Raw genomic sequence first — 24,180 nt, 5'->3', positions numbered from 1 at the left:
AAGGATGGACAACATTATCATTCCTTGCCTTTCCATCCCTTTCTTAAAACTCCTAAGGTATGTATCCAGTGTCAAGAATATCAGCCTCTCAAGAGAATGTGGGACCACAGAGATGGCTGTGTTCATAAATTCTAACTCCTCCTCCCTGCCCGCCCCCAGATCTCTCAAGAGTGGGTCCAGGCTTGCAAATGCCTTATCAAGTTTCCAGTACGGAATTTAAAGAACACTGAAGTTGGATTACCTGAAAGAATAATGGCAGGAAAAAAAATGTAGGGACAGAGACCCTGTTTATTACCCCAAGATCAGCTTCTGATACAAACTAGGTGGTAGGTATCTTCTCTGACATCAGAATCATTCTGAACAGGGAATGACAAAAAACAGCAAAACAAATGGTAATTTCTAGAACATTATCAACTATAATGTTAGGATTCCATGTTCCCCTATCCACATAGAGTTATTCTCTCACCTCCCTGGGATTTGGAACTTCCTGTAATGGGACTCTCCTTGAAGAATGGAGATATCTGCGTTGACTGGGAACTAGGTAAACCTGTACTTCCTTTATTAGCAATGTTGGTGCTTAAACTTCTAAGTTATGCAACATTGCTACCTATGGTATTCCGACTGTGACATACTTATTCCTGACTCAAGCCTAGGGATTTAGATTTTTCCCCCAATAAATCCCTAGTTGTACCTACTGCCTTAATGTGTCACTTTAAGTGCTTCCAAATGCCCTTGAAAGAAGTCAAAGAAACAAAGAGTTATTAACTGATTTTCGTCTTTTCTTTATTTTCATGTTAGTGCTAAAAATGAAGAGTAAGAAAATGGGACACACATGGGTCATTAAAATGAGTTTTTGTAGAAAAAAATGAGAAACTCACCTTAGAAAATTGTTCTTGAGGTTTTGCCAACAAAGCTCTCTTCTGTTTTTCTGATGATCCAAAGTTGTGACAAAAATTCTTTTAAGGTAAGGCACTAGAATCTATTTTGGAAAGCAGAATGCTATTTCCAGGAGTGAGGGAATGCAAACATTAATAAAGGGCAAAGCATTCAAAGCTCTATTGGGCCTGGGTGATAGTGGCTAGCAGCTTACTTCCTACGTGGAAAGGCATAAGCTGGACTTCAAAATTATTGCAAACACTGCCTTGATGCAAACAGGTTATAAACCTAGTGTAGCCTCTTTGAAAATACAAATCATCAGATTGTTTTTTTTTTTAAGTCAAATGATGCAATTTAAATCCACATTCACTCCTGGAAAACAAAAATTCAAAGACCATGCTTTATACACACTAAAAAACTGTCATACTATTTACCAAACATTTATTAAGCACCGCTATGGGCCTGAACTGTACTAACATCAACAACTGTGATGTACTGAGTGCTTGCTACATGCTAAATAAAGTTTGCTGATGGCCTCTCATTTAATTCTTACAAAACAATCCTATGAGACAAGAACTATGATTCCTCTTTGCTATACACACACGGAAACTTGGGGCTGGTGACAGTGAGCAACTTGCCTTGATTATGCTGATACCTAAACCCAGGCAGTCTGAGCTCTTAATTACTTTGCTAAATTCCCTCCTATGTCCTAGGTGCTGAGGGTAAGAAGATAAATATGGTATGTGTTCTACCCTCAAAGAGCTCATTTTCACATACAAAGGATAGCACTATTCAGAAATATTAAAGTATATAATTAAGTTGCTTTAAGACCTAGTGATTTAAAAATTTGATAAACATAAATTATATTCAGCATGAACAAAGAGAAAAAATATCACCATATGTTGACATGGTAGCTCAAAAGAATTATCCTGCCTACTCCCCCTACCCCCCACTTTTGGAGCCTATAACTGACAATTTAACTAATACCTATCTTTTTAAGCCTGTCTTAACTAGATAAAAAGCGATTCACTATTTTGATAAATCAAATCTGTATACATTTGATATTAGCCTGAATATTTTCTGTGACAATAATGAGAGAATGTAATCCTAGGCTCACACAGTATAACTAATGCATACATCATATATACGTATATATGTAAATCTAAATAATGGTGTTAATATAGGTAAATTCAAATAGCGTGTTAGGATTTGGAAAGCAATGTAATTACTTCTGTGGAAGGCCTGTTAGATTCTAAAGAGCGCAAAATATTTAATACTTGAAAACTGAAACTGAATTTAGCCTTACATCTGAAGCACAGAATACTCATCTACCTGGCAGGCAGCAGGTTTTCCTTTTCAGGTTCCCCAGACTATAAGCTCCCCAAAGGCAGCCCCCACCTATCTTGTCGGCCTCTATGTCCCCAGGACCTAGCACAGGCCTTGATCTATAACACTGTCAGAAGACTTTGGCAAAACATTTAGACAAATGGAAAAACCACAAAATCAAAGGGTCTCAGTACTGGAGCCCTAGGGTTTCAATGGTCCAGCCAAGCAAGAGACAAGCAAACAAACAAGTGAACAAAAAAAGCACTTAAGCAGTCCCTGTAACAGCACTGTCCATCTTATATGCTGAGCCTTCTGCATGATACCACATTCCAGGAGGCACTCAAAGTGCATTTTCCGGGTTAATGTATTGAAACTTCAGTACTTAGTCATATGGCTGTCTTTTTAACACCCAAATAGGACCCTTTCAGCATCCTAAGGCAATTTCCCTTTACCTGAATTTAAAGAACTATCATTCTACAACCTGAGTCTAATGTAAGAATAGATGTAGTGTGATTCTTCTGAATTTGAACACAGGCAAAAGACTTGAGGGAACAAGCTTGATTGGCAGCCACCCATCAATACTAAGGAAATATATAAAAACGAGACTTTTGTTCACTATAGCATCCTGAAAAAGACTTCTTACCTCATTTATAAAAACATATTTATTATAAGAATGAATAAACAATGAATGAAAAACAAACTTAGGTATCACGGCTGCATTCAATTATTCCTGAGGACAGGGTCTGGGGTTAGCCTGGATACTTCAGAGATAATCTGAAAACCTTCTGTTGGCCATTACTCCCAGCCTCCTTCCCACGGAGCCTTCACCAGAGCTGACCTCCTGTTCTTGCCCCTGCCCCCCATCTGGTGGAGGCGCTAATGAGCAGTGAAATGGCCAAAGGGCAGGCAGCAGGGGGGAGCAGAGAAAACAGAGCAAAGAAGGGGACAAGAGGCTGGATCATGACAAACTCAATAATCAGTCCCTGGGTGATAGAGCTGGCTGCAGCAATAAAGGCTTTTGTGTTTTACAACCGTAAATGCTTGACAGCCATTAGTTATGGACAGAATGTTCCTGTCAAGTACTTAAACATGAGAAAAAGCATGGGTAAATTAAGCGACCTGCCCAAAGGTATTCAGTTCCTCAAAACGCAGAGGTCCTTATTTCAATCTGGAGTAGAGGTGGTAGGCTTGGTTTAACCCCATCGCACTGAAATTTTTTCAAATATGTTTAAATATTTGTGTCAAGTATTAAAGAGTTTAGAGTCAAGAATTTCTTGATTTAAACAAGAATCTGACAGAGCTGGAACCCATTCTACTAAGTGAAGTATCCCAAGAATGGAAAATAAGCACCACATGTACTCACCATCAAATTGGTTTCATTGATCAACACCTAAGTGCACATATAGGAATAACATTTATCGGGCGTTGGGCAGATGGGAAGGGGGTGGAGGAGATGGGTGTATACATACATAATGAGTGCGATGCGCACCGTCTGGGGGATGGACACGCTTGAAGCTCTAACTAGGGCAGCGGGCAAGGGCAACATATGTAACCTAAACATTTGTACCCCTGTAATATGCAAAAATAAAAAAAAAAATCTTAAAAACAGACTCCACCCTTAAAAACAGAACAAAAATGTTCTCTTGGAATATGGAGTAGTAGTTTTACCTGTTTACCTAATAAAAAACGTGGCATATTAATTTTATTTATATACAACATGAGAGTTTCCAATCTTTTAGAAACATTTACTACTTAAAATCAATACTTAAAGTCGGGTGAGTATAGGTAAATATGTGTATGGGAGTAGGGATAGTACACTGTGTAAGAAAAGTCTTACGTACATTTATTGTCATACAGAATGGTTACTGAATTCCAGAATATCTGGCATTTTATTAGAGTGAAATTTGAGATAATGGTCTTGGTCAGGACTTTATTGATCTGATGATATCTCGTGGAGAAACAGGACATTTGTACGAGCCACTGCCTATCTAGAATAAAAACATGTTCTTCCTTGATTATCATTGAATAAGATCACAAGGCTACTGTGGCACTGCAACAGGGCCACTTGAGCTTCAGACCTTGTGGTCAACGTCCTCACAGTCCTGAATGGCTAGGGTCTGGCAGAGCCGGCCATGCCAAACAGAACTGGATGACCGAGCTGGGCGGATTATCAATCTCCTTTTTAATGACCTCATTTAACAGTATAATTAGGAATAACACTTAGATATTAAAACAAACCACAAAGAGGTTAATCTTGAATCAAAACGTTAATGATCAAATCCAATTCTTGCCTTTTGGGTATGACTTATTAACATTTTCATATTTAATCTTGTAATTTTAATGATCATTTTAGTGAATTTTACAGTAAGCTATTAAAACAAAATGAACTTAAGCCACTTTCCCTACAGGGAAAAGGATTTGGAAAGTACTCCATTTTAATCATCAACTATGGCAAAGGAGGAGATAGTTTCAGAAGACCATTACTTACCAATTTTGAATATGTTATATGTATCAGAAAATTTATTATTTAATTACTGAGCATATATCAAAACTCCATGTGCTTTAAAGAGAGCATCTCCTGTTTTTCAAAACATGTTATTATATCAAGTTTCTATGTGAAAATGGTTACACCTTCATACACTCCATTAGCAGACAGTTTTGGATGTTATATTGAAGTCATTTCTTCCCCTCTGACTCCAGTACAAAGTTGTACTTATCTGCAATATGCATTATTGGATATTCCATTCTAAGCAATGAACTTATATTTCAGTTTAAACAAGGCAAGTGTTAAATTAAAAATGGCTAAGCTTTTTTTAAAAAGTAGCAAACATCTGGAGGGAAAAAGTAATGGAAATGAAAACCTAACACTTTAACTTCAAAATTCAGTTTCCAGGTTCTTCAGTACATTAATACTTGGGATCTTTAGAAGAAAACCAAAGAGCTTCAGTCAGTCTGGTTGTAGCAGATTTTATTCTGATTTAGTTCCCCCTCCACGATCCTCAAATCATCACTTAAGCTTCTAGATTTCTACAGACCAGGAAAAACAAAAAGTCCTTGTTGCCTATCTAGAATCGTCACATGTTTGACTAACAAATGAAATTACATCACTTTCCTGTGTATCACAAGCTCTTCAATAAAAGAAAGACAACTGCCCCCCCAAAAGAGATGGAATGGAAATGCATATTTTTAAATCGACGTACTGCACACACCCCATTACCAAATAAAGAAAATCAGCAGCCTGAGAAACCAGCTGGGGATTGTTACTAACTTTCTAGTGACCAATTGAAGTGAAGTTTCAGCATCTGCTCCTTGGGTCACTTTCTAGGTCAATTTCAGTATCTCCAGAATGATTTTTTTTTTCCCTTTAAAAACCATTAATTCATAGTGGGGAACATTTTCTTTCTGTTGTTAATTTCCTTTCTCATAAAAATATAAACAAAACATTTAAAAGCATTGCTTGTTCCCACTGTTTTATTCTATACTATTTGCTTCTTGCTTCTTTTCCTCCAGAAGCATTCATTAGCTGTTTCACTAAGCAACATCTGGATGGTGCATTTCATACGTGAGGTTAGCAACTTTAATTATTTCATTGTATCCTTAAGTCTTAGCTCCACTCTAAAACTCTTTCCAAAAATTTTCCATCACTAAACTATATGATGAGCTCCTTTCTGAGGCAAAAATTGAGAAATGCAAATATTAAATGCCTAATTCCAATTAGCAGGACTGGCTAATGGAATTCAGAGAACCAGCACATCTCTCCATGTGCACATTGAGGCACACAGCAGAAATGCTGCTTTTCAAATTGATGAACACCACATGAGACCAAACCTCTATATTAGAAGAAAGGCTTATAAGCTGCAATGTAAAATTTCCCTCTTAATTGCAAATAGAATTGAAATGTACTTTAATATTATTAATAAGCAGTTCTTAAACTTGATAATACTCTACTTGATAATAGCCTATATCAAAGACATAATGATACCACCAGGGGTACTTGGTTAGTTAGAGATATAACTCTGTCACTTCACTACATGTGTAACTACTGGTAGCTCTAAGCAATTAGGGTTGAGGCTACATATAGCTAATAACAGCATGAAAGTGTCCAGTAAAATTAACCATAATTTCTAACGTTTATTGAGCACTTACTATGTGCCATGCCCTTTATTAAACTTTTTGCATGCATTATCTCATTTAAACCTCACAACAACTCTTTGAGCAATACACTTTTACAGATTTAAGGAAACTGGACCTTTAAAAGGTCATGTAATTTGCTCAAGATTCCACAGTTAATCAAATGGTAGCCCAGAATTTGAACCCAAGCCATCTGAATCCAGTTCCTGAGTTCTTAGCTTCTTAAAAAAACAGAAGAAAAATGAGGCTCCAAAAAACAAAAGAAAAATGAGGCTCCAAAAAACAAAAGAAAAATGAGGCTTCATTTCTCCTTTCTTTACTTCTCACCTCTTCTACACACACACAGAGTGAAAATATTGACTATTTCATCAAAATAATAGATCTGAAATCTAACTCAAATGAGAAAAAAAGACAAATGGAAACAAACAGTAGAAGTTTTTTTTTAACCAAATCTAGTAAACATGCACACTGGATCACTGGCTTAGCTAATGCTCCATCCCACCCAAAGTAAGACTGCTCCAAATTTCTCTCCTACACCTACATGCTTTTGGTTAATCAATTTTTGATTAACCTACCAAGTATTGATCCCAATTACATCAGATAAAAGGGTGACATTGTAGATATTTTTTCCCAGGCCTGTTACTCGAATCTATAAGATTTACAGAACATATTTTTAAAAGCAAAAGAACTTTAAAACAAAACAAAAAAATCCACAAGAATAAAAGGGTAGCAATTTGGTTTCTAAGCCATATACCTAGGAAATCCAGTCAGTTCAAAAATATATCTCTAAGTCAAGGAAATCAGTGAATGACACTGTTGGAAAGAACTGAACTTACTATAAAGTACAAGCCCATTTCCTATGGAAAATGCAATGATTTATTTCTTCAGTACAAGCTTTCCAGCAAAGAATGCCATTGAGCAGAATGCCTTGCTGTGTCTGGCTACACACTCTACCCAACAGAAGATATACAAGCAAAGAGGAAACACGCTGTCTAGAAAAAATATACAATTTCCTTTTATTTCCTCTTCTAAGTAGAACAACTCTTCTTTGGGGACCAAATCAGGGACTTGTAACAATTCACCACACAATATTTTCCATTCTCACAGCCAGTAAAAATTAGAAACCATGAAAGTCAAGGAGAATGGTCCAGCTCTTCCCAGAAAGGCAAGGGTTCCTTTGGAGGATGCCCCACATGAGTTTCTTACCCAGCACGAAGATGAGATGCCCGGAATCCAGGTCTTCCCAAATTACCAAGAACTCATTAAGGAAAAAACATAACAGATCCTTTCATTGTGCTGTATTTTACTCCAGCTTGGCTAAAACATCAGCTGTGTGAGGAAGAGTGGCGGGGGGAAAAGCGGTAAAGATAGGTGGGTGTAAAATGGGCAACTTCCAAGGACTAGGGCAGGTTGTAATTAATTCACTGGACAGCTGTGAAACCACAGAAAGGTTCTGAGAGGTGCACTGAAGTGACTATAACTGATGGAAGTGAGCTGGTGAATGTTCTAGGGTAGCCCAAAGGTAGAAGAGGTGAAAGGCAGAGAGACAGTTAAGAGAACCCACTTGACGAAGGTTATTTTGCTGGTTAGCTGTCACTGTATTTGCTTACGATTTATTTTATTTCATTTTAGTCACATTAATCCCACAACTTCAAAGAGCTCATCTATTTTCCATTATGCTGCCAATTAGACTATATATGTCTTTCTTATTGATTCATTCAATGGGATGGGATGTCATTTTTGAGTTCTCATGCTTAGAAAACAGCAGACCTACGTTTGATATGTATGCCAATGCCAATTTAGTCAACAGTGTGGTCACTAGAGTATAACGGAAGTAGCACTTTTTGACTTCTGGAGACAAAGTCAAGAAAGGCCTTCCAGCTTCCTCAGTTATCAGCACACGCTCCCTGGGAGCCCTGAGTGCACATAAGCAGGCTGACTGCCCTGAGGGTGCTAAGCCGGAGAGGCCAGGTGGGGGTGGTCCAGTGGACACTCCCAGATCCTCCTGCACCTCCAGCCAATCCTGTCAAAGCAAAGCTTCCAGAGTCTAGACCCCAAGTATCAGAGTCCTCCCAGCTGAGGCTCCAGACATCCCGGGGTAGATACAGGCCTTTCTGCTCTGTCCTGTCCATATTATTGACCCAAAGAATCCACAAGCATAATAAAATAGCTGTTTTTTTATACTACTGAGTTTTTGAAGTGGTTGATTAAGCAGGAATAAATAACTGGAACCATATGTACAACAAGGGAGGTGATAAACCCCCTAGTTATGGAACCCACACCTGGAATCTGATACTTAGTTCTGGGTGACATATTTCAAAAGATTAAAAAACAAACATACTCAGAAAAGAATAACAAGAATGTTCCTTTGTGGGAAAGAAAATGAAAAGATTGAAGACATTCAAACCAGAAAAAAGAATAAAGAGTATGTGTTAATTGTCCTCAAATATTTGAAGGGCCATCATGAGCAAAAGTGAAAAGAATTACTCTGTATATTCCCAGGAGGGAGGCCTACAGACAGTGGGTAAAACTTACAGGGAGTCAGACGGAAGAATTTTCTAATGCTCAGAGTTTTCCGGGAAGGAGAATGGAGTCTTAATAGGTAGTGAGTTCCCTAACATTAAAGGTAGTCAAGCACAGGCTAGAGGATCATCACCTGGTGGGTACAATTGTAGAGAATTCATTTATTGAACAGACGGTTGAGTAAAATACCCTTACTTCAAGGTTATACTGTAATACTGAGATGTTTTTAATCTAAAGGTCACCCCATTTCCTCATGCTAAGAAATCTAATCCCAATACATGTTGAGCAGAGGAAAAATACAAGATGAATAAATTAAATGTAACGCAATACCAAAGTATAAATACAAAGTGATACAGAATTCTAGAGCAGAAAGGAATGGCAAACTCACAGGAAAATATAATCCAGCATAGCAGGAAAGAAACTTTAAAAAAAATCAAGCATGAAGAATAAACTAGGGAAGAGGGAAAAGGAAAACCAAAGAACCCATCATAGACAATAGGAGGTATAGAGGATGCCTTTGCCTTTCTTGGGAAATGGTTTTATTTATGTTTAAAATTTTTCTCCTTTGTCAGTGGGAAAGACAGACCAGAAGAGTGTGGGTAATGTCGCGACCAAGGGAACAAGGTTCAAGCAGTAAAATTAGTGAAGTTTTGCAGTGAACACTGAATTTTTGGCCTCAGAAGATACAAGATCTGTGTGCCCATGGGACCAAGTGCACTCTTGTGGATGCAACACTTAATGATTTCTAAGGGAAGCAAGAAAAACTGGAAATTAAACCCTTGCTTCCTAACAAAGCCAATGTAAAAAAGAAAACACAAGCCACCTAGAAGATGAAATGTGTCACATACACATTTCACCTGAATTTTATCACCATTTGTAATCAATTTCCAAAGGTTTCATAATACCCTTTAACTTTGGTTATTCAACCTACTGAACAAGTTGTCTCATTGTTACCCCATTTGAAGGAAGAGTGGAGACTCTTGATATTGATAAGAGACAGAAAAAGGAGTCACCTTCAGGAAAGGAAAGTGTTCTGAGTAAACACCTGGAGCCTAATGGTAAAAAGTGGTGATACTTTGTCACTTGCCTTAACCCTTTCAAACAATTTATCAAACCAGAAGACAGAAATTCATGTAATTAATGAAATACAACTTTCTCATTAAAAAAAAACAAACAAAAATTTTTCTTTACAAAAAAGAACAGAACTAAATTATATCTTATTACTCACCCATTTCCTAGGTCTGCCTCTTGGCCGTTTTTCTCCAGTGGCTTCTGCTTTCTGCAACATGAAAAACAAAGTCATTATAGTTTCCTACCTGACATCATTTGTAAGTACTGCACCGAGGGACACATTTCAAGTAAGAATGTTCTGGTTTGCAGATGAGGTATCTAAATTATTTTAACAATCTCTTTCTCCTCTAAGGTTCATCTTCTCCTGTATTTTTGAATCGATTCTTCTTCCCTGTTTTTTTTTTTCCCCACTACATGATGTAAAGAGCTGTCTATGCAACCCCTCTCCCTAAAAGACTCCCCTGGAGTGATCTCTTCCGAAATGCATGAAGATGCTTTTTAAAAAGCTATTTTGCTTTTATTTCTGTCCATAATAAAAAAATATCCCCATTTCATAATTATATGAATTAGTATTTTAGAAAATTAATGCTTTTTAAATGATCAAGGTTTCTTTCCATTTCACAACTCAAGCTACAAAAATTAATGTTGATATATTGCTTTTCAGTTTACAAAGCACTTCTAACCTATATTGGCAGCCAAAAGCAAATCTAAATGTAAAAACGAATACATAAGCATTCTAATTCAAAATAAAAAAAAAACATTTGCACACTTTTCCTTGGTGAATTTCCTGTTTCTTGCCAAAAACAATCACCTGTCAATCAGTTCACCTAAAGCAGAGAAGGAAAGAAAGCTGGCAGAAATCATCAATGCTTATACCAGATATGGAAACTATAAACGTCTAAAGTTAATAATTTAAAATGTACGTTATTAACAATAATTTCACACTCAACACAGACCTGACATGAATATATTTCTAATTCTTGAGAGTTTGTTTCACTGCTTTACTTCACAGAATATTTTTCTGGTATCACAGTTGCTTTTCCCTTTTGAATCAAATTTTAATAGTATCTATAAAGTAATTAGCTTTCCCCATTTTTGTCACCCATACACCAAACCCTAAACACAACAAAAACACACACAAACACACACACACACCCTCATATATACCTTGTATGAAAACATGTGTTTATACTTTTCAGGATAAAGAAAACTTAGTATACCGTTCTGTGTATGAGAGTCTTCCCAAGGCTATAGCTACACAAAACTGTAGGTAACTTGAGCCAGGATAACTTGTTTTGCCTCTTACTTTTGTTATCTGGGTTAGCAGCCAGTGGGTACTTGGTACAGGGTTACTAAAATGACATGTTACAACTATCTACACTGCCAAATGAAACCTTCCTCTTTTTCTCTTCAATCTGCTTAGTAAAAAATAGATGATACTTGATAGACAGACAGGTAGATAATACATAAAATAAGTCACAAGATTTCTCACCAAATAATATCTCCCTGATCTGGCATTACTATGTAACAGGTCCCAAGAATTAACCCAAACTCTCTATGATTGTAATGATAGGTCACATTTTTTGAGCATTATACCCCAGGCACTGGGCTAAGTGATTCATGTGTTACTTTAACCCTCAGAGCAACCTTATAAAGTGGGTACTGTTATAATATTTCTCTTATTTTGCAGATGAGCAACTAAGTCTGAGATAGGTTATATATAAAAAACTTGCTCAAAGTCACACACAAAACAGGTTAAGTTTTGTGTAGACCTGGGATTTGAACTCAGCTCTGCTTGACTCTAATGACAGTGCTCCTACCTTCTTAACACTGTTAACACCTCTTAGTACACAAGCATTTGCTACCACAGAAAATATTTTAGGAAACAAAACTGTCACCAATTCAGCTAATTTTCCAGAACAAAAGGAAACCTGGTAGCCTTTAGGAGCTCTCAAACCGTCAGATTTGGGCACTCTGAATTGTTGTTTATTACTTTTGAATAGCTCCACAAAGGAATCATTTATTGTCAGGGGTTAGTGACATTGTCTTGCTTCAGTCATAGGAGCATGAATTAAGTGAGGGCCCAGTAAATCACACCGTCTTTTGGAGTGTTGCTTCAGGGAGAGAAGGAGGTGTCCTGAGAGGATCACAGACTCTACTTTGGAAAACTTGGATTCAAATTCCTGCCCTGCCATTTTAGCTTTATAACTTTAGGCAAGTCCCTGAAAACCTTAATATGGTTTCATCCGTATAATGGAGATAACGCCTCCTGGAGGAGTCATGGAGGTACCTGGAAGTGCCTGCCATAGACACTCTTTCACTCCTAACACGATGGAACCTTTAAAGGGAAGATTTTCTTCAAGTTAGTTCCATATCTCACACAAGGTTCAGAAAATGCAAATATTCCATTACATCCACCCCACCTTTAGAACGAAACTTTCAAGAAACCCTTTGGATGGTGCATAGTGAGGTATACGAGTACAAAATTCTCTTGTACAGAAGCAGCATTTGATTTAATCTTTGGGAGCAATTGTAAGATTGCAGTTTACCCCACAGTGAATTACACAAACATGGAAGATAGAAACCCTTTTTAATGGGAATGGGGGTGGTGGGGGGTTGAGGGGAGGAAATTATTGATCTGAAAGGATAATGGTGCTATACCAGGCTTTTTCTGTGCGGTTGTTATGTTTCAGGGCCCATGACGTGATCCCGGTGTATCTAAAATCTACTCAAGAGAGTGGTATTTTTCCTAAAAGGGTTTCACTCCATTTCAAAGTCAGAGAAAGTGAATCTCTCAAAGAGAGAGAAAGCTGTGCAAATAAGATGACTTTTAAATGAGCATCTCATTTACAAAAAGCCTATTGAGAAATAAAATTCGCACCATTAACCAAAGGGCAAAATATCACGATTATCACTCGGACTTGTTAAAAGCAAACTTGCTCCTTGGTCGTTCAGGCCAGTGTTACATGTAAACCGAAACCCTCTTCTGAGACTACATCTAGAAGAAACACATTAGCTGTGCTGTGTGGCGTCGATCTGGGAGGTTTTCATTGTTCTTTAAAACCCACATTATTTAATCATTCTAATCAAACTTCACAAAGCCTGCAAAACAAGTTAGGATTTTAGTTTGTAAACCAGCACAGATGCAGGATCTTTACGTATTGGAAAACACTGGCTTGAACATTGTTTTCCTGTGTTTAATGCTCTTCAGAATATTATTTTCAAAGACAAACAAAACTTTTAGGGGGCTTGTTTTGTTTTAATATGTCAACAAATGCAATACAGTAGAAGTGAATATTTGGTTTTCCTTTGCCAGAATAGAATTTGGTTCTATACTATAAACCTATGTATAATGGAGACGTAACTAAGTATTGATTGCTTATATAGCTGGAGAAAAGGGAGCAACAGTAGGAATTCTGCATTTGTAAGAACTGATATTTCAGAATATTACCAGCACTATTACACTAGTAGTCACAACAATCATATCATATTGTTAAAAGTACTATTTCTTCCTTGATTGTCTCTATTCATATTTTTTAATTTCTTTTTTTAAAGTTTAGATTCATAACTGTAAACTTAATTTTTAATATGTTTAGAAGCAAGTTCAAGAGGGTTGGGAGGAATGTTAAATGGGAAATGGAATCATCTCTTCCTCTAAGAAGTTCTGGTATTCTAGGCGCTTTAATATACTCCACATTAAAAAAACTAAGAAAGAATTCATCTAGCAATTATATTTCTTGAGCTTGATGACAGTGCTTAGTGCCTGATGTACAGGAGGTATTCACATCATACTTCTGGAGGGAAGCAGAAAAAGAGGAAGGGAGGGAGAGAGGAAGGAAGGAAGGGAGGGAGGGAGGGAGGAAGGGAGACAAGGAAGGAATGTATTTATATTACATGTGTGTCTTATTTCCTTCTTACCATCACAATGCTGGAGCTCAGTAAAACTTTAGAAATCATTTCATCTGGCCTTCCCATTGAAATAAGGTAACTTCTGGATGTGACAATCCCCAAAGGCATAGCCCTATGCTTTATTTGGGGACCAGAAGTCTGTGGCTATCAGTCACAGAAGGCACACATTTCCAATCCCTTTATAACCTTTGGAGGGCCACTTTAAAAGTTTCTCAAAACCTAACTTCCAACCTGTATTTTCAGATCACTGGAGATAACAGCAATCTACCTTATATCAAATATTTTATAAAATATTTGACAGCACGTAGTAGTGGAAAGCTTTGACATTAAAGTGGAATTCAAACCCAGGTGTGATCATTTACTAGAGCTAAACATCAGACATGTCATAGTTTACATCTTTCAATCACAGTTTTCTCATTTGTGGAATGAAGACCACAATGCCTATGTCAGAGGATTAAAGGAGCTAATATATATGTAAAGTGCCTGATAAAAGCTATGGCATTTAGTAGGTAGTCAAATGTAATTTCTTCTCTCCCCCCTTATTTTAAAACGCTACTCTTAAAAAAAAAACACCTACCAATTCTGTAAGTTTCCACAGTGATTTTTCCAAGCATTATCTTACTTAAGTAGGGCAGCTATTACTTCCCCTGTTTCACATATGGGAGATTAAGCAACCTGCCCAAGTTCATAGGTAGCAGAACTGAGACCCAATCTGATTTCAACGCAGTAAAGGGTCTGTTCTTCAGGGAGCTATTCTCATATAAAATAAAATTGCCATGGGAAATTTTAAAATACAAAAGATAACCTTCTAGGGTGAAAATCAAATTAGTTAAAAGTAAAATATTTCCAAGTTTCCTATAAACACATGGATAAGAGCAGAGTTTGAAAACCACAAGAATAATTCAATTCTGACTTCAGGGACAAATTTAGGTGGCTATTAATTTTTTGCTATTATAAATGTTCTTACTATATTTTATATGTACTGTGATGAATGATAGATAAAGCCAGAACTCCCCTACTCCAAATTAATCATGCATCTGTATAAAAAATGAGCTAGAAAAATATTTGGGTGTGATGGTGGCTGTTTTGTTTTCATGTATTTTGATTTTTTTTAAGACTTAGACCTGCTGAACCTAACAATCTATGGAGCCCTATCCAAAGTCTAGAAAATCAAATTTTATTTGTTTTAGGTGCTCTTTAAAAAGTATAAACAGCATAAATCAATGTGCACTGGCATCAAAATCGACCGGACTATTCAATCAGACTAAGCATTGAGGAAATTCTCATTTTACATTTTTGATAATCCACTTCTGTGGGTTTCTCAATGTTGAGTACAAAACTTTTAGTCTTGAAAAGATGTTATAATTTGCTATCACAGTAAGTTTTTCAATAGGAAATATAAGTAAATCCCATCATCCATTGTAGTTCTTTCTTGTTTTACCCAAGGAATCCCTTATTTTCAACTTCTATGTCATTATTGCCCACATGCTTATCTTCACGTATACAAACACTAAATTAAAACCAAAGTCAAAATAACAGAAAAGGTTGTCATTTTCAAAATTTCAGATTTTCCTCCTCCAAATCTTCCCTTTGTCTCTTTCGTAATCAGAAAAATTAATAGTAGTGATACAAGATTTCACAGGGATTACGTAATCTTCTGAACAAATCTATCATCCTAGACAAAAGAGAATGCCCATACCACTTCTCACTAAATCAAATAGAATACACCATTCAAAATTAGTCAGTGTATTAAAGCAATATAAAATAAAGCAATAGCCCAAAATATAGTCAGTTCTCCATTCACCTTTTTCTTCTGGCGGGCAAAACAGATTCATAACTAAAAACTTTAGAATCTAGGACAGTGCAATTCAGTTTCCATCTGTGTCTTCTGTTCTGCAAACTGCAGAAAGTCAACTAACAAGACAAGACAGGTTTGAATGATCCTTCAACATCCATCTATTCTCAAGAAAGAACTGAAATGCAACAGAATACCAATCTGGTATATTCTATCTCCTTAGCAAAATGATCTGTTGAGACTTTGAGATAAAAATGAGCCAGGAATGTAGGTCAGCCAAAGTAATGAGGAGCTTTCAAGTTCAGAAGAGTTCAGAAGGATGATAGCTTCCAAAGAATCAGAAAGAACTATGGGTCCCTTGAAATACAGTTACTTCATAAAGTAATTCAAACGTATTTAAATTTCCCATATTTGAATATAATCTGTGATGACAAAAAAAGGCATTGCCAGATAGAATCTGCTGATACATTAGGTAAGGCTTTGCCCTCCCTGGTAAAGTAAAATTAAAAAATTAGTCAGTTGTTTAGGTAAGACAGCTTAAAATATAATGTAGACAGCAGATGGGCTTTACTTAACTCCATCTGCCTAAATTCATTTGTATACTCAGATAGGGTCCTGAATCCCAAAATGGAATTTACCTGCCTAATAAAACACAGAGGAATCAAACTAAATCATACTAGTACTGTAGAACCCATAGGCTGGAATTATATGACAACTTCTAACACCTTTCCCTGACTTACCTATATTGATGTTGGTTATTTTCTACAGTTAGGCCTACCGTATTCTGAAGAAAATTCTGTCCTCACTCAGCATTTTTGCCAAATGATTTATCTGAAATTGTAAATAAAACCCACATTCTCTCTTCCTAAAATATCCATGATTGGTGTTAGCAATGATTTATGAAAAGTAAACCATATTTCTAGGAATGCAAATGATTAGAAGGAACATGAACTAGTCTTTATAGCATTCAATTAATATCAGGACTTCTTTTATAGCAAACTGAAGACAGACATTAAATATTTATTCTGAACAGATTATTTGAACTATAGTTGCTTTACCTAGACGATATTTTCATTCTGCACTTTGCTGTCTAGGTCTGACCACTACATCTAAAGTCAAAAGGAAGATTAAGCAAATCTATGACATTATGAAGTAGGGTCATCTTACACCTGAGATTTTGTTATATTCATTTTCCTTCTAATAAAATTTAATTCAACTTCAGAAAAAAAAATTTCCTAAAAATACTTGAGTGAGAATTGGCTTGAAACTTAAAGATGTATTTGACTTGAGACTTAAACACTGAAGAATTTAGTGACAACCCCTCTCTCTCTTGATGGAAAAGGAACAACAAAACTCTAAACTAAAGGGGTTATAACTTCCTTCTCCAAACATGGAAGACATGGAAATAAAAAGCATTTCTATCCAGCACAACCATAACAGGAAAACACAACTGAAAAAAAAATAAAATTAAATTAAGAGAAAACTGGTCATAGATGTACAGCAAACTAAAAAATAAATAAAGGGGTAAAAACACATACACAAACACACAGACATCGATAAATTAATTATTCAGTAAAACATTAACATCTGATTTCTTTCCTTTTATTAAGGCAACGATATGAAATTGGTTCAGGGACAAATTCTGAGCACTCAGATTGGATTCCTCAGGAATGACTACAATTGTCATATAATGGGCATCCATGGGAATTAGTTTTCATGGAATATAAGCAGATCGAAGAATACTTATCTTCTCTTCCAAAAGTTCCAAGTAGAACATATTGTGTTTTTATAAATGTGTTTGTTTTACATATTACATAAATCAATTTTCTATTGAATGTGGTCTGAAATTAAAGTGATGGCTAATTTAGTAGTCGTCCACTTGGTCTTGCAACATTCTGCATGCATTGTCAAGTTTCACACTGTTAATTTTCTAACAAGTAGTTTTGTTTTCAAATGCCCCAAGGCCAGTTACTGAGTCCAAACACAAACTTTGTTAAGTAAAGAAATTTCAAGCAGCAAGAAATTTTAAACACAACATCATCAGGAATCCAATGTACATTGCATCTTCTCTAATTTTTGACTTCTTTCTTCTCATATACTTACCAATTTTTGTAATGTATTTTTCATTGTGGTGAGTCCCAGTTTGCAAGAAAACACCCAATTTATTAATCATAGAAGACTTCTCATATCTACTCTGGTCAGTCTAGCAGAGTATGTTTATCTTACATGTTATGAAAAACATAATTTTTTCTAAAAAGATTTGCATTTCAAAATCCTAACAAACATACTTTTTTTGGAATACAATATACACTTAATAAAACAAATGTTTGAACATCATGTTTATATAGAGAGTAGCATACTCAACAGATACTGATTTGAAAGTGAAAATACCTTAAGTTTACACATGCCATGAATGATTCATCAATGTCATTCATTATTATGCAAAGTATTATCTTCTCCAAATGAAGCGTAATTTACAAAATTGAAGAAAAATAACAATCATGTTATGGGCAAATGTATTTATTCATTTTTATTACGAGAGGGACTTTTATAACAGAATTGTGTGAAATAATTGTGTCTGGAAGAATGAAAGATTTAAGAGAAGGACTTCTTTGGAAAAAAAGAAAACCTACTTCTGTTTTGGAAATTGTAATAATGTACGCATACACATGAAGAATTATCAGGAAGATGAGTTACCTAGGAGGGTCATTTGTAAATGCCTAGCCCTAACGTCACTAAAAATAAATCCAAACTTACTTGGGAATAGAGCAACTTCTTTTATTTTGCTTTAGGTGGTAAATTAGGCACAAGTCTCAACTTTCCTTTTGTCAATAAAGATTTTGGTAGCCAGTGGTATACTTTTTCAAATGAAGACAAAGTGATAGGAGCATTTCTATTTACTCATTCAAAAAATGTAATACAATGAAATCTGGAAGGCAATTTGTTTTCCTTTTTTTGTATTAAATTCCAAATTATTTACAGTGAGATTTAAATATTTCTTCCCATGAGATATTATAATGATGCATTTTTTTAGAGCAATTACATCAAACCTTAAATGTTTGTTAGCTAACTACTAACACATTCCTTTGCCATCTCCTTAGAATAAAATTAAATAAGGTAAATTCCATACTTGTGCAACATAGAAAAACTCCCTGGTAAAATTAGTTATTTTTCATTAACTTATAAACCAGGTAAAATGGAACAAACAAAGTATTCATATTGGGAATACCAGATTATATTATTGTCACTTTTAAATAACAAGTTCACTTAGAGCTACTTTAAAGTTTATTAATTAAATATAAATCACAATTAAACCTAAACACTAAGCAGCAGTTAAGTTTAATTATATTAAAAATCTGCTCCTTCAACTCTGTTCAAAACTGTTAAAACAGACAAGAAGTCATAGTTACTTTCTAAATAACTTTATAGTAAATTCCTAAACAACTAGTTGCTATGGCAGTTTACAACACTGAAAACTATCACAAATAATATAGTTAGTGCCCACAGTCATGGAGAAAAACCACACAAAACATTAACTCCATTAAAGATGAGCATATAGTCCTTTCTAACAAATATTATACATGGTGCACTCAAATCTACTGAAAAAGTATATCAAAATTTACTTGATTTTTAAACCTTTGTTCTCAACTACTATACAAATTCACAAATAAAATGCAGAAACTTTTTTCCCAATTTATTTATAAAGCCAAAAAAATGACTTTTATATTCACCTTCACTTCTCTGTACATGCACTGACCCTAGGATATTTCCTCTTCTCTAGCTCAAATACAACCAACAAGAAATTATTTTAAACTGCAATTTAAAATTTATTTAGAAAAATGGTGAATGTTACACTTGACTGGGTTTTGTCCTGCCCAAAAATATATATTAAATGAGTCAAACATTTGTTAAAACTTCTCATTGTCTAATTCAGAGCATTTGTATATCACTTGACGGAAAGGCTTTTTGAGATTATGATATACTACATTACCAGTTTATTGTAGAACAAACAGTATACTTTATCATCACAATTAAAGCTATAAAATTCATGAAATTGTTTCCAGTATCCCATAATTGGATTTACTTTTAATTATCATCTATTTGGCAAAGTACTTTAATAGGACTTGGTTTGCAGTAGTCACGTAAATAAGCACAAAGTAAATTAAACTCTATTATTTTTCAGAGGAAATCGCAAAAATTTCACCACCAGGCAAATCTATACTTTTGATTTGTTTTTAACTATTTTACAACTGGTGCAAATATTATTCTGTCATTCTCCACTCCCCCTTTCTTCCTCCCCACTCCCTGATTTTAAGGTTCACATTATTTGGTGGTTGTTTGTTTAAAAACAACACTGTAAGTATCTTCATGAAATTTTTATGCTAAGCATCTACTTAGAAGAAAAGTTAACTCCCATCTAACTAATGTTAACCGTAGGAAATGAGTCCTGGGTTACCCAGTTGGGACAAATCGTTAGGTGTGGATTCAGAATGGGAAAGTAACAGGGAGGTTCCCATAGTCATTGATAAAGTTAGGAGAACTTGACTTGAGAAATCTCACCTTTTGAGCTGCTTTGGAGGGACTCTTGTTTTTGCTGCCTTTAGGTCTTCCCCTGGGTCTCTTAGGAGAGGGCTCACCGGTTGGCTCCTATTTGTGGGGGGAAAAAATGCTGTTGTGGCAAGACCGTCAGAAAGAAATTGACCCTGATTCTTTAGCTGTATTTTCTGCATGTGCTGCTCAACAGAGCCGTTGAAACACATTCAGTTCAAGCATAAATGGATGATGATGATACAGAGTTTACAGAAAAAGGGAAATAATTATACTTTTAATGCAAGGGTTCAAAGAGGAAACTCTATTTTGTATATGAAAACTAGATTCTATTTCAAACCTATAATAGTAACAAAGGCCAAAATATTGCATGCTCTAGAAAGTCATATATTTTATTTAAAGGTGTAAAGTTTACATGGTGATGCATTTGACAACTCACAGAAATAATAACCATTTTATACGAATACTGCTACCCATTATACTAGCATTTCAAACAACAGAAATAGGAAGCTAACGTCATAGATATTTCAACCATCTTCCATATTGAAAAGGCAGTTTTTAATCATCTCTGTATACCTGCATTCTAGGTCTATTACGCCTTAAACCAACACATTGTGAGTGAAATATTGGAGCAATTATCCAAGTTCTTCAGTTCAAAATAACTCCATTCCCCCTAAACTTTCCAAATAATTATGGTAAATCTGTGGTGGGAGGTTTTGCTTGAATTATCTACATAATTGCTTCAATTCTCCACTTCCTTTTGGAGATGCAGACATGGTCTCCAGTCTAAATTTAAATAGCTTTTGATAAAAATAAACAACTTTTCTTCAAAACTTTCTTTTGAGAAAACTCTTATGGAGGTGGATTAGAGAAAACTAAAAGGCTTGGGGGGGCAATGAGGAGGAATGGAGAGTCTGGGAAGGAGAAATTGAAACAATCACTAGGTTTAGCAAAACTTTAAATGGCTCCCATGCCAAGCAGTAAATACTCAAGTGGTTAAGAGAATGTGATGATTAATATTCCAGATCCTAAATATTTATCCAGTGAATCATCTATTCACATTTCATTCAGATTCAGTGATTAAGTGAGACTAATTAACTTAAAACACATGAAAGTCCTCAATGAAAATTCGCATCCTATTTACAGAATCTGGGGAAGGTTCCCTGCAAGCTTTCTGTGGGACCACTAGCGCCAGTTGGGCACATCCAGTGCAAACACATTGGAGACACATTTTTCTTTCTTTGTGAACTCTGTCTTAACTCAAAGGTAAAAACGTCCAATCACCTCCAGACCCCAGTGCATTTTCTTCTGGAATTTTTTTTTTTTTTTTTTTTTGAGGGGGCTACAATTAGTAGAGTTAGAGAGAGCTGGGTGGCAGGTGGGAAACAAGTGGGGGAGGGCAGAGACTTCCTGGGAGGTGTAAAACAGGATCCAAACGCGGTGTAAAGTGTCGCTTGGGCAGAGCGGGAAAACTCAGGGGCCTCTAGATTGGCTTGTTTCCTTTGATGATTTCAAAAAGGTACAACTCTCTCAGTTTTTCTAAAATGCACTGGCAAGCAAACATTGGTCAATTTCCCCACCTTACTCTCGGGCAGCTTTGGGACTCTAGGATTATTTTCTAATCGGCCTATTTGCCATGAAGGAAGCGATTTAAGGCTAAGGAGCGAAAGAGAAGTTTTAAAGCCCAACGAAGTGGAGTTTAAATGTTCTCAATAGACAGATCCCGCTCCAACACTGCCCGCCGAGGCTTGGAAATTGCAGCGAACAAAACCCCCAGCCCTGGGCGCTGCGCGCAGCTCTGCAAGCGCCGGCTGCACGCTTAATTGGTTGTATCCGCAGACAAAACCCTCCACTCCGCGGGGTCCCGGGCTCCCCTCAATCGTGCCCTTCCAACCCCCAGCCACTCGCCTAGAATGTCTGCAGCTCTGAGGCGCAGGATTCGGGGGCAAAAGGGGGACGGGACGCCTGACGAGGAAGCGACCCTAGCTACCGTGCACCCTCTCGGACACTCCTTTCAACGCGCCCTTGGCCGAACTAGTTAACCTCCTCCCGCAGGGGCCCAGGCTCCCCCATTCCTCCTTCCCCGGCCACCTCTAGCGGCTGCCGCACGGCATTTAAAGAGCCTTAAGAGGACGAGGCAGCCGGGTCCCCACGCGTTCTTTGTCGCGAGGGCGCGAGTCTCGGGCCACCGGGAGTTTGGGGAGGGCGCCAACGGGGTGACTGCGGCGCACCCGCCCCCGGCCCGCGAGCACGGGGAGACGGGAGATAGACTCTCCGATCCTTAGGACTCTAACCTTCAGCCCTGATCTGCCGGAGCGCCCCGGTCCCCGGCACCTCCTTCCCCTCCGGCAATTGCAAAAAACGGCTCGGAAAGTTCTGGCGAGCCCTGGTTTGTGGGACCCCGGCCACTTGCACTCACTCGGCGACACCGCGCCACTCAGGGCCGTGCACAATAGCGAAAGTCCGAGGACGAGCTTCGCCCGACCCCACCTCCCGCCTTCCTGCAGCCGCCCGCCGCGGCTCCCCACCTCCCCGCCCGGAGGGACGCGGGCGACCTGGGGCTCGGCGGCGCAGTCGTGGGGGACTCCGCCGCCCGCCCTTCCCCCGCCCCCACCGCCGGCGGGCAGCGTGCAGCGGTCGGCGACTGAGCTCCCGCGATCGGGTCGCCCGGCGCATCGCCGGGCCCTGGCAGCGGGAACGGGGGTGGGCTGGTGCCCCCACCGCGCCCGCGTACTGACTTGCTGCTGCTTCCTGGGTCGGCCGCGTCCTCTCTTCTGAGGCGCCGGGGCGGCAGGTTGTCCCTGGGCTGAAGTGGACGGCTGCCCGGCGCCTTCACCGCGTGCGCTCATCCTGCCTCCCGCCGCCGCTAACGCCGCTGCAGCCGCTTCGCCTCAACTGCCCGAATCTGCTCAGCACCTTTCGGGAGATTAGGTGATAGGGCTGGAGAAGCAGGCTGGGTGAGCGGGCGCTGGCGTGCTGCGAGGGCTGCTGTTGCTTAGGCTGCCGCCGCTGCCACCATCAACACCGGACGTCCAGCGGCTGCCAAAAAGAAAGAGGGGAGGAGGAGGAGTGAAGGAGGCGCTGCCGGTGGCGGCGGCAGCGGTGAGTGGGTGCCGGAGGTAGAGGTGGCTGTGGAGGTGGAGGTAGCGAGAGGAGGAGGGAAGCGAAGGACAAGCGAAAGAAGGCTTGAGGTTGGAGAGGCTCTTCTCTCGGTTTGGGATCAGGAGTTGCGGGCACCGAGAGCACTTGGGAAGCGGCTTGGAAAGGGAAGAGACTTGGAGTGAATTGTGTCCCTTGAAATGTTAGGCGGGGAAAGAATTCCTCCTCCTCTTCCCCCCCTCTCTGCGCTCACAGAGCAAGAGAGAGAGAGAGAGAGACAGAGGGAGAGAGAGAGGGAGAGAGAAAGTGCCTTGGGCAGTCGGAAAGTAATGAGAGGATGAGGAGATTCCGCCGGGATAGGGTCGGGCAACGAGCACAGGGGAGGGACAGAGCAGTGGGTGGCACTGTGCCTCCTCGGGTGGCGGGAGCAGGCGGCAGCGGCAGCGGCACCGGAGAGTCGGAGGGGACGGGCTGCTCTCTCCTGCGTCCTGAACCAAGCGCGCGCTGCCCTGGCTGGAAGTTTTCTGAGTTCCTGCCCCAGGATTCAAGCGGGATGAGTGTGTGTGTGCGCGCTTGGAGAGGGGGTGGCGGCCGGGGGGGTGGGGAGTGCCCACCTCTAATCGTGGGCGGATAAAGGGGAGGGGGCTGCGCAGGAAGAAAAGTATGAGGAGGAGGGAGGCCAGGCGGACCGCCGAGCCAAGGCGCCTGGCCGCGGGCCAGAGGCAGCGTTCGAAATACAACTGCCTCGGCGGCGGCGGCGCCCGGGTGCCAGCCGGAGCCCAGCTCACGTGCTCCCGCCCGGCGGCGGGGTTAAAGGGACAGGCCGGGGATCCCGGGCCGGCTCGCCTCGGGCCTCGCCCCACCCGCCGCCCGAGGTCACCCCTGGGCACTTGTCCTGGAAA

At 38.8% G+C, this 24,180-nt stretch overlaps 1 protein-coding gene across 2 annotated transcripts in view; it reads right to left on the bottom strand.

The window, feature by feature from the left end:
• The window catches only part of HMGA2 (high mobility group AT-hook 2), a 128,204-nt gene extending 104,377 nt beyond the window's left edge, over positions 1 to 23,827 (bottom strand). Inside the window, exons 1-4 of one of the 2 annotated variants that reach the window (XM_069490964.1) lie at positions 22,918 to 23,827; positions 20,192 to 20,278; positions 10,081 to 10,135; positions 5,160 to 6,077 (exon numbers count right to left, since the gene is read on the bottom strand). In XM_069490964.1, coding sequence (XP_069347065.1) covers positions 5,917 to 6,077; positions 10,081 to 10,135; positions 20,192 to 20,278; positions 22,918 to 23,028 — 414 coding nt within the window. In that variant the 5' untranslated portion in view covers positions 23,029 to 23,827 and the 3' untranslated portion in view covers positions 5,160 to 5,916. Of the gene's footprint in view, positions 1 to 5,159; positions 6,078 to 10,080; positions 10,136 to 20,191; positions 20,279 to 22,917 lie in introns of those variants that run through there. The other variant, XM_069490965.1, reaches the window with a different exon arrangement.
• Between the last annotated feature and the right edge of the window lie 353 nt (positions 23,828 to 24,180).

This window comes from Eulemur rufifrons, chromosome 16 (genome assembly GCF_041146395.1).
Source record: "Eulemur rufifrons isolate Redbay chromosome 16, OSU_ERuf_1, whole genome shotgun sequence".
Lineage (NCBI taxonomy): Eukaryota > Metazoa > Chordata > Mammalia > Primates > Lemuridae > Eulemur > Eulemur rufifrons.
This window is presented reverse-complemented; position numbering and strand designations above follow the sequence as displayed.